We start from the raw sequence: 19,300 nt of genomic DNA on the forward strand, positions 1-19,300 counted from the left end.
TCGACTTACACAAATGTCTCCAGGGCCGCATTATTCGCGTAAATCAAGGAAAGACTGTAATAACACCAACAGGTCGGTTTTTTCATAAGCGAACTTATTCACAGAATGTTTTAATGCGTTTATGTTCCACAAAATTACAAGGACAATTACAATGACATTACAGTAACTAAATTTTATAATATCTTAACTAAGGTAGTTCATCTGTTTTGAACTGGTTCTCTATTCTGTTAGAGGTCCCGATCCTAATGCCCTAATTCCTTTTCAAGTTGCATAAATTTATGTCCGAGATACAAGGCGAACCTTTACGACTTCTGACATCCGTTTATTAGAGTGCAGATATTCGTCCCTTTTTCGGAATCACCGTTGAAACTTGAAGCTATTTAAACCTTCCCATCACTTTCCATTCGGGACGTTCTCCCGTGGCAAGGGCTGTCTATCCGGATGTGGGGTATTTAATGAGTCTGGGAAGCCGCACATAGTCCCTCAGAAGCCCGTCTTCTGTGTAATGTGAAGTAGAGCAACCTTACAAATAAAATGTACGCAACGGTTTAAATGTAATGTGCTGAAGGGATGATATTGAACATGTTGGGAATGGGTTTCAATAATACTAAAAATGTTTTAATGTCAGTTATGTATTTATTCTAATAAATTTCCTCTCTTTCTCTCTATATCATTTTAGCTCGAGACGAAAATCTACATCGATTCCACTTCGTCTCGTGGTGGTTCTATTGCTAGTCTCAACTTTGTGCAGCATAGATTGGATAGCGCGCAACACGGTGTCGTCCTGCGCTACTCCGTTCCCAGCAAGCATCGTGCCATCGGTGGAACACATCCACCACCAGCGTGAAAGCGTCCCATCCCAAAAAAAAAAAAACCCAAAACGGCTCGTGAATGATGTCCGTGCAGCAGTACTGTCTACGGTGGAACAACCATCAGCCGAACTTCATCTCGGTCTTCTCGACGCTGCTGCACAATGAGAGCCTGGTCGACGTTACGCTGGCCGCCGAGGGGCGGCAGCTGCAGGCGCACAAGGTCGTCCTGTCGGCCTGCAGCTCCTACTTTCAGGTAACGATCGTTGTTTTTAAAGGAAGGTTAAACAAAAGTAGAGTAGAGTAGAATTAGGAATAGGGGTGGAGACATTGCCAATTGTACGCCTAGTACTATCCAACGGTTCCGGCTCAATTGTGATGTTTTGTGGTTTTATACCAGCCTGTCCGTTGACAGTTGCTTATAATGTTTTACGAAGGTAAACGGTTTGGTATTTAATTAAGATGTCGTACCTTATTTCTTAAAACATTTCAATTGACTATGTTCATCGCTCTGTTCCGAGGCGCAGGTTAGGGCGAAATACGCGATATGCTGCAACAGCAATTTTATTGGGCGATGTGTGCGTGTGGGTTTTTATTTCAAAATTTCTCCGCACTTTGGTTCGGATCAATAAGCAAAAGGCCTTCTATTCCTCCTGTCAAGAGTATAATTAAATTTTGTACCGTTAATTAAGAACAATTTCTTATCGCCTACGTTGCGAAATAAAACGCCCAAAGCTGAGCCACGGCTGCTGCGGATGGATGAAGCATTGGCATTATGCTTCCCCGCTTCTTTCACCCTCGGAGCAATTTTATGCCACAGTTCTTTGGGGCAGAAGGAGGGCGCTCTAGAGAACATGTTGGCGGGTGTTTAATTGAATTTTTGACACCCACCACCGATGTGTCGATGTTGTCGAAAGGGTTGAAGTAATGCGGTATGTTACTGATGCGATGGTAGGTGAATTTAAATTATTTTAAAACTTTATGCCCTTTGGCCGTTAAAATCTACATAGGCACTATAAATCATGCGCATTGAAGCGTTTCATTTCAAATTAATTGAAAGGTTATACGAAGAATAGCTTTGAAGCTTAGTATGTTCACTGAGACTACGGTTTGTTAAATATACGGTTAATAGTAGTGTTGGGTTTCATGAATCTTTCGTTGAGATTCATTCGTATGAATCTTCAGTGATGAGTGATTCGACACTTCAAAGATGCACGACTCTGTAAAGTCATGAATCTCCAAGGATTTATGAATCTCAAAAGATAAATGAATCTTCAATGATTCATGAATCTAAAAGATGAATAAATCCATTAAAATTCATATATCTCCAGGGATTCACGAATCTTTATGAATCGTCGTGGGTTCCTCGCATGGACCGTCTCCCGCAAAACAGCAAAACTAACTATCCGGCTGCGTGTGTGGACTTGCTAAGTAGTCTGGAAAGCCTTTATAGGCTGGCATGACCACGTAGGTTGTTACGCCAAAAAGAAGAATAATGAGAAACTCAAGCTCTATGAATCTTTAGAGGTGTATGAATCCCTAGAAATTCGTGAATTTTTCGAAATGTATGTTTTTTTTTGAAATTTATGATTCATTCGAGATTCATGAGTCTTTTTTTAGATTCATGAGTCTTTTGAGATGAACCCCCGTGGGGGGCGGTCCCGTGGTACAGTCGTCAACTCGAACGACTCAATAACATGCCCGTCATGGGCGTCATGGGAGCAAGGTTTGACTATCCGGCTACGTGGTAATGAATTAAGTCTCGAAAGCCTGTATAGCCGGCATGTCCGCGTAGGACGTTACGCCAAATAGAAGAAGTATCTTAGGTGATTCATGAATCTTTGGAGATCTTTGCAACCGAGGTTCAGATTCATTGAATCATTTTAAATATTCATTCGTATTCATTAATCTGAATCAGATTTACTCAACACTAGTTAATCGTGTTGATTCCAATAGTAGTGGCAGTTAATTTCCATCATTTCAATTTGTGTTATTTACAACTTTAAAATGGTTATAAAAAATTAGTAAAAAATAGTTCCTTTTTACCACACCAGAAGGACCTTACCAATAAACGGAAAATGAAAATTCCCCTTGTCGAAATTGATTTTACAAAATTAGCCACACTTTCTCCGTGCAACGACGGTGCGCCACGTTTCTTTCGCACATCGTTGCCGTCGGTTGGTGGCTGGATAATTGCGTCAATCACTCTTTCAATCCAACGGGGGCTGTAGTAACGGCGGGCTTACATCCCGAATCCTGGTCGTCTTCAAGTGACAGTTATTAATGACAAATATATTGGCAGGAGGGGGACTGAAAGGATAACCGCATCCGTGCAAAAAGGTTCACCCAAGATAGCAAAGATACACTAGTAGCGATGGCGTGAACGAAACGTGCAAGGCTGACGAACGCTTGGAACGCTTTGCTAATTAATCTGGATCGCGTGTGGATGGTGCGTCCTGCGGGTTATAATGAAAAGGGTAACCCCCCCATCCGTTTCCCGGCTGCGTTTGTGTTGTCTGGTATAATTGTGTGTGACGGTTTCGGGTCTGCCAACAGTTGTACGACAGTGAGGAGAGGATATTGATTTTTGGCAAAAACCCTCTCTAGGCCCTCTGTTGTCCCATTCTCCCCCTAAGATTATTCCTCTTTTGAAACGTTCTCGCGACTAATCCCATCGTACAGTGATGTTTGGTGTTTGGCCGAACGGAGCGCGATTGGGTTGATTGGGTACAATTCTCTCGCGCACCCCTGTTGGAAACGGTGTGGAAAAGCACCAGAGGGACATCCCTTCATTTTTCCTGTCAGCCATATTTTGACACGCATTTTGCTCGAGGGGTCGCTATTGCCAAGGCATTCCGGAACAAGGATGTGAAATAATTCGGTAAAATTTTATCATCTAACCATGATAACATCTGCGTGCGGAGTTTGTCCGTTGGGGTGATGCAAAAGGACGGTTCGTGTGAAATGCACAGAGAGGACAGGATTAACGATTTCTGCCGTGTCCGGGAGGGAAGGCTTTTGCGTGATACGGAACGAAAGGGGAAGGATCCTATCATGCGTGTAATCTTCCCTCCGGCGAGGGTTTTGGCAATTTCCGTCTGTAGTGTTGTTTGTTTGTATACCTTCAATCGAGCAGTGCCGCTTTAGTAAAATGTGTTTTTTCTGTTCTTCCTCCTGCTTTCCCTTTCAATTGCCACAGTCACTGTTCACCGCCAATCCCTGCCAGCACCCGATCGTGATACTGAAGGACGTGCAGTACAACGACCTGAAGACGATGGTCGACTTCATGTACTACGGCGAGGTGAACGTGTCGACCGAGCAGCTACCCCAGGTGCTCAAGACGGCCGAAATGCTCAAAATCAAAGGGCTGGCAGAGATGCCGGACGCGTCCGCCGTGTGCAAGGCGGACCTCAGCAAGCTCGATCCGTCCGAACTGATACAGGCGGCGAACGTTATACCCGGTGCGGCCGGCGATGCGATATGGGGCAGTGCCGAATCTCAGCAGCAAGCGCAGCAACAGCAGCAACAGCAGCAGCAACAACAGCAGCAGCAACAACAACAGCAGCAGCAGCAGCAGCAGCAACAGCAGCAGCAGGCACAACATCAGCAGCAGTACCAACACCAGCAGCAGCAGCAGCAGCAACAACAGCAACAGCTACACCAGCAAACCCAGCAGCTGCGACGATCGCCTTCCCCCACGACCAATATGTCACCCGCGGCACGAAGGAAACGGTTACGGAAGACCTCCACCGGATCCGGATCCATCTCCTCCGAGCGGCTACAGCAGCAGCAGCAACAGCAGGCCGCTGCAGCAGCTGCTGCCGTCGCCGCCCAGCAGCAGGCGGCCGCCGTAGCAGCGGCCGCAGCAGCCGCCGCCGCCGCTCAGCAGCAGGCGGAGGAGCAGCAGCAGCAGCAGCAACAGCAGCAGCAGCACGGGGCCGGTGCGGACCCGAGCACAATCAATCTCGTGCCGCACCTACACATCCAGCAGCAGGTGGACAACATATCGTACGGCACGGCGACGACGGGGCACGGTGCGCTAGCGCTGGGCGCAGCCGCCGCCGTTGCCGCAGCCGCGGCCGCCGCGGCCGGGAACAACATCCGCATCATCAAGGAGAGCCCGAGCTCGGACGTCGACCAGCAGCAGCACGAGTCGTCGCAGGAGAGCGTGGACGAGACGGGCCACCACATGCCGAGCATTATCGTACGTATCGAGTCATAAACGGAGCGAGCAGAGCTTTCGGTTACAGCGACCAAAGCGCCAAAGAAACAATGTCGCTTTGTTGCTGGAGCCAAAAACCCATTATTGTGTGCTTTGGAAGGGAAAATCGCACGCTTTCGTATAACATTTCCCTTTTCTTTTTTCCCCCCAAACAGAAAACGGAAGACCTTAGTGGGGTGGCGCAGACCATACCGATGGACATCTCCACGACACCGACCGCTGTAAACATAACGCAATCGCAATCACAACATACCGGTAAGTGGCCGGGGTTCGCACGGCACATTGACCTTTTTTTTTAACCTCTTACCTGTACCACCGTACACCCGGCAGGGGGCAGACGACGGGGCGACATCAACCATCCCTTTCGCCACTGCTCCTCTCTCGTCTGCCTCTGCGGCGGTACGCGTGTCCATCTGTGTCTGTCTGTCTGAAACCTTTCTATCCTCGCCCGTCTACTTTCCGTCTTCTTATATAATTCAGCCTCTCCCTCTCTCTTGGTGCTGCTTTTCGTTCATTCATTGCCCCCCCATGATTCCATGTATGCTTGAAATGTGTGTTTGTATGCGTGTATGTAGCGGACTGCGTGTGTTCTGTCTGTAGCGCTCTCCGGGTCCGCCCTGCCCCGCCATCTCATCTGCCTCGTCATTCGGTTCATACGATGTCATTAATCATGTCACATGTGGTACTAACAAGTTTTGGATGCTTCTTTTGGTTAATTAAATCATCATCTTTCATTAATTGTTACGGTTGCATTTTGTCGGGAGCTGTGGGACAACTGTTTTGCTTGCTGTCTCTGCTGCTGCTCTTTGTATCTTTTCTGTTCTTACTTTTCACTGAAAATTTGTTTTACGTTTCGTGACGAATGCGTTTGTTGCGCCGAAAAGAACGATTGTCTCTTTATGTGTGTGATTGACTGTGTGTCTGTTACTCTGTGTGGGAAAAACATTTTACTTGTGATGTGTGGTTTTCCTTTCCTTTGTTCAAGAAAGGATTAAGATGACAATCGCCTGAAGGACATGCAATATTGTAGTCACGACGCGACTAGTTTTTCAAATAGCATAATCAGTGTCATAAACTAATAATTTGACTCAACTTAAGCTGCGTTTTCATTTCTTAAATACATTATTGGGCACAACTGCCTTCTTAAATTGCAACGTGTACTGCTACTTCAGTGTATCGAGATTCAGACTTCAGTATGTAGATTTTTAAACATTAGTAAACATTAGAAAGAGGTCATTAATATAACCCGTTTTAAGCCTGTTAACGATTAACTTTGGATATTTAATTACAAGAATTATTCATCGTAATCGATTTAAAAATCGTTTAAATAGTCTAGCTACTTTGCACAGCAGATTGCATAGCATTAGGCGCTTTACGAATAAATGTGTTTTTTCGTTCTTTCTTGTTTGAGTAATGCATGGAAATCATTTCTTATCAGAATTTGAATCGTAAAACTTGCTGCTGCGTAATCAATCGATTGGACATTTTTTTGTTATTTAATTATCTGTTTTTGCCTCCATCTCAACATGTAGTTATTGATTTTTATGGCTGCCAGTTTTGTTTTTATTTGAGCTGCCCGGTCGTTATGCAAGCGCTTCTTATTTTGACGGTGCGATAAATTGAATTTTCTCGCACCAAAATCCAATTAATGTCAGGTGATAGTGAATAGCAATGGATTATAAAAATGAATTCATCAAAAGAGCACCAGGGCATCGGAATATGCTGTAGCTGTCGATTTTTATTTGGTGTCGGTCGTACCGATAGATTTGTTTCAGTTTTATTGCTTATTAGCCTATTTATGTGAGGTTGACTTATTGAATATAAAATAATTATTATCGTAATAAGTAATATGGTGCCTGTGGTGCCAGCAAAGGAACTTACACCGCTCTATTCGTTCTACGGAGTACGTGGAGTGTATCCGTTTAACCAGCTCCGGGGAAACCATTTTGCAGCTCTATGTAATGAGATGCAACGGAAATGAAATAAAGTAACCCCTTGTCTTTCCGCTGGCTGTGACAGTCTGCCTTTTCCATTACCTTTTTGTGGGGGGGGGGGGGGGGGTGAGCATCGTTTGCATAGGGATATATGGTGGAAAGTAATAAAATGAAATTTGTTGCCGTAAATTGGATATCATATTCCGTTACAAAATCAACACACACACACACACACAAAGCCGCCGGTGTTTGCTGTGGCCCCGCGCATCGTTTGCTGCAAAGGATTCGCACCAACCAAACAGTGCACCAAATTGGATCGAAATAAAGAATTATTCATCACCTACGGGGTGATATTGATTCGTCCTATTTGGGCTACACGTTGTCGTCCTTATCGCAACGGTTTTATGTGTGTGTGTTTGTATGTGCTGTTGCTGCGCGGTGGTAGTTGATTCTAAAGTTTGCTCTGATTTTAATTACCGTCCAATTGGATTTGGTTTTAATTAGCTTGCATGCTGCAAAAGTGATGCGAAATTGGTGTTTCTGCTTACTTTTTTTATTGTAGTGTCGCATGGTATCTCTGGTTGCTTGATAAAATGTAGTTCGGGACAGAAACACTCAATTTTTTAAAATTTTATTATTGTAGAATATTAACGTGGTACTTTTATGTTCAATAGAAAAGTTTGTTGCTAATTTAAAACAAATTTGTTGCTAATTTAAAACAGTTTTCTAAAACATGGTGTGGGTGTTTTTTTTAATTTGTCAATTTTGTATGATGAAGTACGTAAACATATGTATAATTATTGTCATTGATGAGTTAACGTTAAATGAGTTACACAATTTTATTATCTAGTCTTTAGGATAATAAAATAAAATGCTTTTTACTACTCATCAAGAAAGTAAAGTAATAATAAAACCCCTTAAAAACAGTAAAGGGAAGTTCACACACCAAAACGAACGAAATCATCCCCCCTCCCCCAGCAAGGTAAATAAGGTAAGCAAATGCCACAACATTTGCTCCGGTGCACTTGACAAACAATTTTCATTTTAAAAGTTCTCCCGCGCGCTTTGAACCAGGTGGCCGTCCAGGTGTGTGGGGGAGTATATTTTTGTAAATAAAAGGTACGAGAATGAGTGTGTGTGTGTGTGTGTTGGCTTATATTGCATTCGCGCAATTCGCGCCGCCACTCTCAAACACCACCATCAGGGTGTTCCACCCATCCGCTCATCGATTGCATTCGTCATCCTGTTAGCGTTTGTTTGGGATGGTATGCGTGGAATGCAAACTGATTAAAATTCGTTTCGAACAGTCATCAGCACCATTAAGGGGGGTGCCAGCAGCAGCATCATCCCGTGCCTCCTGCCCCCGTAGTCCTGCAATGATCGTCCTTGAAACGATGGAACGCTCGTATAAAATGGTGTTGCCGCAATGGTGTTTCGCTAAATGTGTTTGTTGATGCAAGTCGAAAACGGTAGCAAAAGAAAAGGGAGGGCCAGAAGCTCCTCTCCACTTGTTTCGTGCCCCTTTGCCGGTTTCGACTGGTCAAACACAGGAGGCACACCTCAAACGAATACTAAATTGTTGCCCGCTGCGCGCGCTTTTCCCAACCGATTTTACTGTCATCATGATGCTGATTGGCCGCAGGATTGGCGTATTTTGTGCACATCGACTGAAAATACGAGCGGGAGGTGGGGGGGGGAATTCAGTGGCAAAAGCGGACCGAGGGATGGTTAAATTACGTCAACCGGAGGCACTGTAATAACCACCGCCACCATCATCATCACTGCGCCCTCATCCAACTGGATCCTTTCGGGACAGTAGCAGCCCATTTTCACGCCTGCCATTGCGCTGTCCCTGTTGTTTGGTGTGTGTGGGGAGTGGGAGGGGTCTGTCGTCGCATTTCAATAGAACACAGTTGCCGGCTTTCACTGCAATCACATTGGGAATCGATCGATTGGAAAGCATTTGCACCGGTTATAGGACCGTGTCCGGGAGAAGCTATAGGGGTGGATAGAGACGGTATTGGATTTAATGTAAAAGATGTAACAATAGGGCGAGGGGATGAGATATTTTGGAGAGTGTAATTTGGCCTCAAAACTGACAGCATCGAGGGTTGGAAAATGGAAATTCCATTATATGACGGAGAACATTTGATTTTATTTTTTAAATTTTAAATAAAAAGACGTTTAAAATTTAACATTAGTTTAGCAAAAAGTACTAAACACAGTGATTCATGCTCATTCAATTTTACTCTCTTTTGTCGTATATAAGTTATAGCATTTATTAATGTGTAATATTTGACATTAAAATTTCCTTTTTTTAAGCTAATATCAATGAATTTATTATTCATTTTTCAAGCGATATTTAATCGCTTGTGCTTTAATTGGTATTTGTGAATCCTGTCATTGAAAGACTAATAATACTTGTGTTTAACTTCCACGGCTATCCTATTATTACGATAAATTGCTCGATTTTTTTTTATTGAACTTACTTACTTACTTATCCGGCGCTACAACCGCTTTGCGGTCTTGGCCTGCCTCAGGAGTGTCCGAAACCGCTCACGGTCTCGCGCCTTCGTCTGCCAGTCCGTTATCCCGGCCTTAATGGCGGACGCCTCCACGCCATCCTGCCACCTCAACTTGGGCCTACCACGCCTCCTCTGTCCTTGTGGACGGCCTAAAAAGACTTTACGGGCTGGGTCGTCCGTTTCCATGCGTATAACATGGCCAGCCCACCGGAGCCTGGCGAGCTTTATACGCTGTACGACAGTGAGGTCGCCGTACATCTCGTATAGCTCGTCATTATAGCGGCTCCTCCATTGTCCTTCCACACATACGGGGCCAAGTATCCTTCTGAGCATCTTCCTCTCGAACGCGGCTAAGAGGGTTTCGTCAGATTTGGACAGTGTCCATGTCTCAGAGGCGTATGTGAGTACTGGTACTATATAGGTACTATATAGTCCCAGCTTCGTCCGTCGCGACAGGTTCTTTGAGGTGAACTGCTTTTTCAGGCTGTAGAATGACCGGTTGGCAGCCAGCATCCTTGCGCGCAACTCAGCTTCCATGCTATTGTCGTTGCTGACCTTTGATCCCAGATAGGTGAATTGTGGGACGACTTCAAAAGTGCGTTCACCTATCTGCACGTCACGCCTACGTAGATTCTGATTATTTGTTGGCGGGCCCGCTGATGTTGCCACCATCAGTTTGGTCTTTGCCTCGTTTATCTGCAATCCGAGGTTCTCTGCCGCCTGCTCGATCCCTTGGTAGGCTTCTGCTACATAGGAGAGCCGCAGACCAATGATGTCTATATCATCAGCGTATGCCAGGATCTGGGTTGACTTATAGAAGATGGTTCCCGTAGTCTCCACCCTCGAGTCGCGGATGGCCCTCTCTAGCGCCAAGTTGAATAGGAGACAGGCAAGCCCGTCCCCCTGGCGCAGACCCTTGGTGGTAGCAAAAGGTCCTGAGAGTTTTCCATCCACCCTCACCTGGCATGTGACGTTGGTCATAGTCATTCTAACTAGCCTTATCAGTTTGGCCGGGATTCCAAAAGAGCTCATAGCGTCGTACAGTTTTACCCTGGCTATGCTATCATATGCGGCCTTGAAGTCAATGAAGAGATGGTATGTGTCGTGTCTGTATTCAGTCATCTTCTCCAAGATCTGCCGCATGGTGAAGATCTGATCAGTGGTTGATTTTCCGTTTCGGAATCCTCTTTGATAGTTTCCTACTATCTCTTCGACGTGCGGGACAAGGCGATCCTGAAGGATCAGGGAGAATATTTTATAGGCGGTATTCAACACCGTAATACCCCTGTAGTTGTTGCAGTCCAACCTATCTCCCTTCTTGTATATGGGGTAGATGATGCCGAGATTCCAATCACAAGGCATCGATTCGCTATCCCACACCTCAGTAACAATTTGATGAATCTCTTTTTCTAGTCGTGCACCTCCATTCTTGACCAGTTCGGCTGCAATTCCGTCGGTTCCGGGTGCCTTGTTATTTTTCAGCCGACGGATAGCCTTTCGTGTTTCTTCTATGCTAGGTGGCAGTAGCATGACATTATCTGCTAGTGGCGCTTCTAGCTGTTCGCTAAATTGGTCATTGAGTAATTCATCAAAGTACTGAGCCCACCGCGAGAGGACCTCTGGCTGGTTACTGACCAGATCTCCATCCTTGTTGCGACAGCAGGTTACCTTAGGTACAACGTTGTTTCGGTGACCTGCTATCGCTTGGTAAAACTTTCGTGTCGGTCCGTACGCCTCTCTGGTTTGCTCGAGTTCCCGCATGTTTTGCTCTTCCAAAGCATGCTTCTTGGAGCGGTGAACTCGTTTCTCTTCGCGTCTGAGCCGTGAATATTCCTCTGCGCATGCCCGCGTTCTATGCCGTTGCTGCATTGCTCGGTATGCAGTATTCTTACGTTCGGTCACTAGTCTGCATTCATCGTCGAACCAGCCAGATTTGGTGTTGCCACGACTTGGTGGGAGTATATTTCTTGCACAGTTTATTATTTTTGTTTTTAGAGCGTTCCACCTCTCGCTCGTAGTTTCATATCTGTTTTCTGGTAGTAGAGACTCGTCTAAAGCGGCTTTGAATTCCTGTTGGACAGTAATGTCCCTTAGAGAGTCCGTGTTGAGCCGAGGCTGCGTGTTTTCTCCGCCCCCATTGGCGCGGGGGCGGGCGATTCTACAACGTATCACTAAGCCAACCAAGTAGTGATCGGAATCGATATTGGCTCCTCGATATGTTCTGACATTTAACAGACTCGACTGTCGTCGGCGGCTTATTAACACGTGGTCGATCTGGTTGAAGGATTCTCCACCCGGGTGCGCCCACGTAATCTTGTGGATTTTTTTGCGCGCAAATTTGGTACTCCCTACAACCAGATTGTTCGCTGCGGCGAACTGGACCAATCTACTACCATTATCATTACTGTGCTCATGCAGACTGTGACAGCCAGTGTATTGGCGGTACATTGGCTCCCTACCGACTTTTGCGTTGAAGTCCCCCAGGATGATTATCAGGTCATGCCTGGGGCACGCATCTACAATTCTAGCGAGGCGGCCGTAAAAAAGGTCCTTCTCCTCTTCCTCTTTATCTTCGGTAGGGGCGTGAACGTTTATGAGGCTTATATTAAAGAATTTGCCTCGCATGCGCAGGGTGCATAGCCTATCGTTTATAGCCTTGAAATCCATGATTGCGGGTTTCAACCGGGGACCTACGGCGAAACCCGTTCCGAGCACGCGGTGGCGGTCGTGGCAGCTGTAATATATGTCGTAGCAATGCTTACCACGCCTATTGTGCACACCGTTCCCTAGCCACCGAATCTCTTGTAAAGCTACGAGGTCCATGCTCAGTGTGGCTAGGGCATCATCAAGTTTTTTCAAGGCTCCGGCTTCGCTTAGAGTGCGTACGTTCCATGAGCCCATTTTCAGAGTAGTCCGGGGGCATTGCGTATGGTCGGTATCGGGATGTCCGTTTCGAAAATTTCTGTGGCTTTCCGTAGTCGTTGATTCATGGGACTGGGTGACTGGCCCTGCGCCCACGTGACCGTTTTGTTTAGCGTCGGGTTGCCCCCCCGACGTTCAGGCACCCAGTTTCCCGGAATACCCACCCCCCTCCTGGTTCGCCATGTGCCACCATCCGCCCAAGGGGTTGGGTCAAGCCCGTGTACCCAAGCTTGGATATGTGGTGACACATGTTACCACTCTGCACGACGAGGACGTGTCGGAATAGGAGTTGGATGGGAGAGCCTGTATTATCCCTCAATGGGGCTTCGGATCCCATCCCATTACAGAGCAACACCTAATTATTGAATTATTGTTATTGAACACCTAACAAAAAACTCAAAACTAAAACCGTTCATGCTGAACAAAGTGCTTAAAAAACACACAAGTTTTTCCGGCTTCCAACCACTAATTTTTGTGCCGCTTTTGTCGTTCGTGTGTGGTAGTTCAATAGCGAAAAAAAAAACAAGCCAAATAAAAGCAACGTTACAAACATAAAGCGACGAAAACGTGTGTTATCACTATCACTAGATGAGTCAACAGAAAAGCGATTCACGGGAGAAAAAAAAAACCCCCGCTTGCATATAGTGGCGTGTCATAGAGTGTGACATGAATAAAATGGGCGTTAAAATTGGATGATGAAAAATGAAGCTGACAAAACACTTGCATTGCGCTGCCGGCTTCCCTTTTATAGGCAAGCACTGCAGCACTATTTTGCTTTTATTTTGATCCGCTCGATTTGTTGCCGAGTGGTGGTACAGTATCGAACTGCTGCTGCTGATGATGATGCGTTGAGTGGCAAACCAATCAATTTTATTGGCGAAAAAGGGAGCAGTTTGGGGTTGTTTTTTTTTTTTGGAAATTTAAACTGTGCAAAACCAATTCTTCCGTTGGTTGTTATTGAGAGGGGTGCGTGTTTGATATTGGATACAGCTTCTGCTCAACTAACATCATTTTGTGTTTTCCATTTGATTATATTTGTGCATTTTCATTTGTTGTTTTAAAATTAGTTTAAAAAGTTAGTGTAAAACTATTTGAATAATCTCGTATTTACAGGGTTCTCATAGCCGTGGGACACTTAATGAACTTTTTCGAACGTGAAATGAACTTAATGTAATGGGAATTGGACTCGAATAGCACCCTGGTTGTACAAATCCAATAGGAATTTTCAAGGAGCCTGTCCAAAAAGGGTGCCATAGTGTCCAATTTCCTCCAAATGAAGTTCACTTCCAGTAGGAAAGAGTCAAGGAAGTGTCCCACAACTATGAGAACCCCTGGAAAACACTGTAATTCATTCAGGGCACACTGTATTGACAGTTACTTTGGGTAAAATGGTCACCCTGCAATATTGAAAAATGTTTGCGTTTTAAAACAACGCATAAAGCTCGAACAACAACGCGTTCAATGTTGTATTTTACGAAATTGTTTGGGAAAACATTTAAATTTAATGCTTCAAATTGTGCCATTTCGATCGTCAGCTTTCCATTTTTCCCCAGTTTGTTTTTTCCCAGGTCTGTGCATCTCTTTCTCACATGATCACAGACACACCCATCTTTCCGGCCATTCCATCCGGTAGGGAAAGCAATGCTTGCCGCCATTGGTTGGCAGCGTTGAAAAAGTGTCACATTGCTCATCAATTGTGTGTAATGTGCGACTCTTCTGTGTGGGCCATGCGTGTTTTTGTTTATTTTAAACCGGAAGTATCTCATTTGAAAGCAGCTCGAGGTGTGTGCGCAGGGAGGATGATAGGTGTAGGTCAGGAAAGAAGAAGGGTTCAATTGTTCGATGGACAACTTTGGCGGTAATTCATTATGCATCATCATGTGGCTCTGTTTTGTTGGTTTTTCTTCTGTTGGTGTGTTGTTACCGGAATGTACGCATGTACACGCATGTGCGTGCGTGTAGTACGACCAAGCAGTGTGTGTACAGGCAGGATGTGTTGGACATTGATATACGTGGGGATGTGCAAAAGGGCTATCGTGTTTTTCCAATTTCCGAGTCCTGTCCAACTTCCGTTTGTGGTAGCTGTGTTATCATTTGCTGGTATTATACAGTTCCGCTTTGGTAGAAAACCCGTAAATCCGAATAGTAAATGAGCAGTAAATTTTACCCATTTCACAGCAACATTTGTTTTGGCCGGTGGTTGCAGACTGTTTGCGAATGAACTCTCCTGTCACTAACATTCAAAATCCCCAACATTCACAGATCCAACATGTTTGTCTTCAACATCATCAGGTCGGGCCTCAAGCGCCTCAAAGGTTTATGATTTCGCACCGAAATAGGTGTTTGTCGCATTACAGGGTTTACCAGGGGTTCTCATAGTTGTGGGACACTTCCTTGACTCTTTCCTACTGGAAGTGAACTTGATGAACTTGGTAATTGGACTCTATGACACCCTTTTTGGACAGGCTCCTTCGAAATTCCTATTGGATTTGTCTAACAAGGGTGCTATAGAGTCCGATTCCCATTACATTAAGTTCATTTCATGTTAGAAAAAGTTCATTAAGTGTCCCACGGCTATGAGAACTCGTGGAAAACCCTGTATACTGTGTGCCCTGGTCGTGAGATTCTGCCATGCAAAGCTAACAGATTCCATTCTCCTGAAATTCTGAAATTCCCCCCCCCCCAACCCAGTAGGTGCTGATGTGCTTTTGTGTGTGATTATCGGTCCGATAGAGCCAAACCTGCCCGAATTGCCGCAGAAAGCCACAAAATGAGCGGTTCTGTGGTTGTGTTGCCATTTATTGAACAACACGTCAACGCTAATCCTTAGTGACGTATAGCGTGTGTGCTCTCCGGACGACATCGGGTGTTGTGTGTTGCATGCACATGGATAAAACAATTTGATACGGCACGTTTTATGGTAGCATGCAAAAGTGCCTGACATGTACGGGGTACATATCGATGGTATTGCGGCAATTTCGGTGCACACAGTTCGATGTACCCTGGTGTAATGATGTAAGATGAGGAAGGGGGTATATGATCGAATAATGTAATAAATTCAATGCTAACCACCACAACACCATAGTGATTTCCAACGGGCAATTGATTTAAATCGTGTTCTTGTGGTTGATTTTATGGATTTTTTTGAATTATTTCTAATAAAAATAATATCAAATAATGATGTAGACACATTTTGTAGAAAGAAGCACAGTTTTTCTGCCCTTATGATATAAAAAAAAACTTAAGAGAAAATACATCGTTAAATGTTTTTCTTTAACATACATAAAAGGAATAAACAACATCGAACGGTGGAAATGCGATTAAAATTTGCTTCCACCGAATATTAAATCAGGAAACACAATGATCTGATTCAATAAAATCAAGAACAGTGAGCCCCCAATATCCCCCCCCCTCCCCTACCGGTCTTATTATGTTCCGCCACCGCTGTCGCATGCGTTAAGTGCGCATGGAAATATGGAAAGCGGGATAATTTATTCCAAGCGAATGTAATTAAAATCACACGGAACACGCGAAAAAGCCCCCGGCCCTGGATCGAACGCCGTGGACAGTGGCGCGATGGAACGTGTTTGTTATGAAATTGGCTGTAGAAGATATTCAAATTATATTTATGTTAAGGTGACACGAGCGCGCCACGCACTCGCACACACAACAGGAGGGGCCGCACAACATGCACGCAAATGGGAACGCGAATGGAAACACTGTCCTTTTGGAGGGTCATAAAGGGGCATACAAAAAAAAAAATCGATGAAATATAATGCTCTCATGTCATGTGTTTTGGTTTTATCAGATGGCAGTGATACACAACTTAATTTGCTAATGAAAATGAGTCGGGACAAGTGTACAGAAATTTGTGATCAAAAATAGAAAATGATTCCATTCTACTGCTTACAACCTTTGATTTGTGTTTTGAGGCCACACAGCAGAACGGTTTGAAATTTGAAAACAATGTCAATTGTATCCTGGTTTTAATTCTAAAATACAGACTGACGTTTTTCTTCTCAGCTCATTATCTTTTTGATTAAAATTTCCATCCATTTTGCAAGCTACAATCTCCTCAGTATCAGTGATGGAAATACAAAAGGGTTGCGAATGTATTTGTGTTTTGTTCTTATCGCAAAAGATCATCTTTGCACATTGGTTGGCAAATAATTCCACCATCATCATCCCTTCTTTTGACGATGAAAAATCCCAGTAGATTATTATTTTCGAAGCGTGGGTTTTCTTTCAAAGCCCGCCCGCAATGTGCTAGCAAACCATTTGTTTCTCCATGACACACACATACACACAGACACACGATCCGCCCACACATGAAAACGGTAACGAATAAACGACATTAATGTCACGCTCTCATTCGTTTTACCAGAGAAAACGTGGGATGTGGGGTAGGACAGCATTATTATATTTCCTTTTTTTTCTGTACAAGCCACCACGCGCCTCCACCGGACTGGCGGATTTAATTTGATTTTATTTTATTCATTTTCATTCGGTGTGGTTTTGGAGGGGGGTCCAGGGTGACAGAGTTGGTCAATTCGCACTGTCCCACTGGGAAACGAACTTCGTTTTGTGGCATTTTTTTGCGTTTTTGGTTGTTGTTTGCAGTCTGACAACGATCTTCTCTCTCTCTGGGGAAAAAAAACGATAAAGGATATTTTTGTGTTCCGCTTTTCCCGTTTTCGTATCTCCGTCTTTTTGTTACTGCTGTTGCTGTTGTTGGTGTTGGAGTGGCGTGCTACTCGTCCTAACGTCCCGTCCCCCCCACATTTGTGTAACGGTATTGGAAGTCTGATTGAAATGTTCCATTCCATTCCATCGTCGCTTTCCTCGGGGCATGGGCAAGCGAATGCTCATGTTCCGTTTCCGTGCCATTTCATTCCCTTTTGGATGTGTGTGTGTGTGTGCGCTCTGTTGCAGTTTGACATTTTAATGGTTCTGCTGTTCGTGTTTTGTTCGGATTAAACCCAGCGCGGCTAGGTCTGTGTGCTGGTGCACTGTCGCTGGTAGCAAAACGCGTGGGTCCAGGCATTGTGTACTCATTAAAATACAAATTCAAATTTTGACGTAGGAAAAATAGACGACACGAACACACGGTGGTGGATGGGGGAAAAGGGATGAAGGGAAACAAAACAGTGCTGCTGGGGTTCGGTTTTTTTTTGTTGGGGGGCTTCAAGTGTGAACTGCTCCGTTAACGGTCAAACGACGTTTCTTGTCGTATTTGGGGGGTTTGGTGGGAAAAAAACAAAAAATAAGGTTTGTGTGCGTGTGTTTTATGTGGTGTTGGCTTATCAACCAATTAAGCCAACATTTAGGTGGATAGAAAATCAACACGAAGCGCGTGAAAAGGAGTGTTGGTTTAGTAGCACTAGGCAGTCAATCAGGAGAGTAAAACATTCCACCATTCCTGCATAATTAAGGTTGTTCTGGTAACGAACGGGAGACGATAAATAGGCAATACTAACCCAGGCGCTGGTAAACATTGGGCCCCTGCTGACTGACGTACCGAAATAATGCTCCAAGGACAGTGTTTGTTAGGTGGAAAAAACAGGACGACTTTGTTGATGTATTCAAAGGTCGGAATTGCTGCATAGAAATAATCCCTTAATTAGTGATTATTACTATATTCCAACTATTCCTTTCTAACAACCTATTTCTATAAGTTACCTACATAGTTACCGATTTTTCATAGCAAGGAATAGAATACCTGGAGCGTTTTATTTTTCTGGAACTGAATGACTAAATCTTATATCCAATTATGTCATCTGTTTCTGCTGCGTTTGGTGGAATAACCAATGTCAACAGGTGAAGACAACGACATCTGTATTTCCCAAGTACAAAACTAGCAGAACACAATTCCTATTCCTCTTCTGAAGAATTGCTCCACGTTTGCAGTGCCACCCAAGAAGATCCTTACGCGATTCTGCGCGATTTCAACATGCTCCTAAACGGATAATCTTTCACATGCTGTTCAAAAGCAATGCAATGATGATTTATGTACATTGTTCGTCTGCAATGCAGCGTTACCAGCTGTACGGTGGCACTGTTACGTTTGCCTTTCTGTCATCTCATTTTCGTTCTGTACGAAAATGCTGACTACATCAATAGTGCCCCAGCCTTGCCGCGCTGGTGAATAAATAACTTACAGCTCCATAGCTCCGCTGCATAATGACTAATTGCGGAGGAGGTAGAAAAGATTCATAATAAGGCTGTACGTTTCTACATTATGTAGTCCCTGCTTCTGAATAGATACTGTGGTATATGGAAGTAGTGCTTTGGTCTCGTCTAAAGGATTCTGTTTTACTCATTACAATAGCATTCGTAATGTATACCCTGTCGGCTATAGATGGGAACTTCTTCGTGGCTTACATGGCATTGTGTGTGTGTGCAAACGACACAGCTTATTCGTTCGTTGTAACCCCTCGAGCTCCAGCGTGTGTAGGTCAATTCTGTGTTATTGATTGATGTAGCATATGGAACACGGCGAAGGTCTAGGAATATGCTACATTAAAATGTACAAATAATAAGCGTGCAGTACCTTTCCTTCTTACAAACTTGTTTGGAACTTGGAACTTGGAATTATGTATTATTCAAGATGTTATAACTCATCGTAGCTATGCGTATAACTCTAGCTGAAGACATTTCACCAATTTCATCTGTAAACATTTGAATATCACAAACCACCAGCTCTCCATCTTAAATCCTTAAACCTACTACCAAGCCTGTGCCTTTAATTCTCCTTTTTTCCAAACGGTACAAAACAATGCACCCAAAGTGTCTGTGGTATTTGCCATTGCAGGTTAAATGCCCCCCCCCCCTCCCCGTTATTGGATGACGTACGACGCCGTACGTCAATAGTCGAAAACAATGCATCGG

At 44.4% G+C, this 19,300-nt stretch overlaps 1 protein-coding gene across 4 annotated transcripts in view; it reads left to right on the top strand.

Moving 5' to 3' along the window:
• Positions 1-19,300, top strand: part of LOC120905865 (box A-binding factor) — a 58,242-nt gene that overhangs the window by 17,945 nt on the left and 20,997 nt on the right. For all 4 annotated transcript variants that reach the window (XM_040317417.1, XM_040317169.1, XM_040317256.1 and 1 more), the window contains exons 3-5: positions 680-1,065; positions 4,009-5,013; positions 5,187-5,286. In XM_040317417.1, the coding sequence (XP_040173351.1) occupies positions 892-1,065; positions 4,009-5,013; positions 5,187-5,286 (1,279 nt within the window). In that variant the 5' untranslated portion in view covers positions 680-891. The remainder of the gene's footprint in view (positions 1-679; positions 1,066-4,008; positions 5,014-5,186; positions 5,287-19,300) is intronic.

The sequence above is a fragment of the Anopheles arabiensis genome, chromosome 2 (assembly GCF_016920715.1).
Source record: "Anopheles arabiensis isolate DONGOLA chromosome 2, AaraD3, whole genome shotgun sequence".
Classification (NCBI taxonomy): domain Eukaryota; kingdom Metazoa; phylum Arthropoda; class Insecta; order Diptera; family Culicidae; genus Anopheles; species Anopheles arabiensis.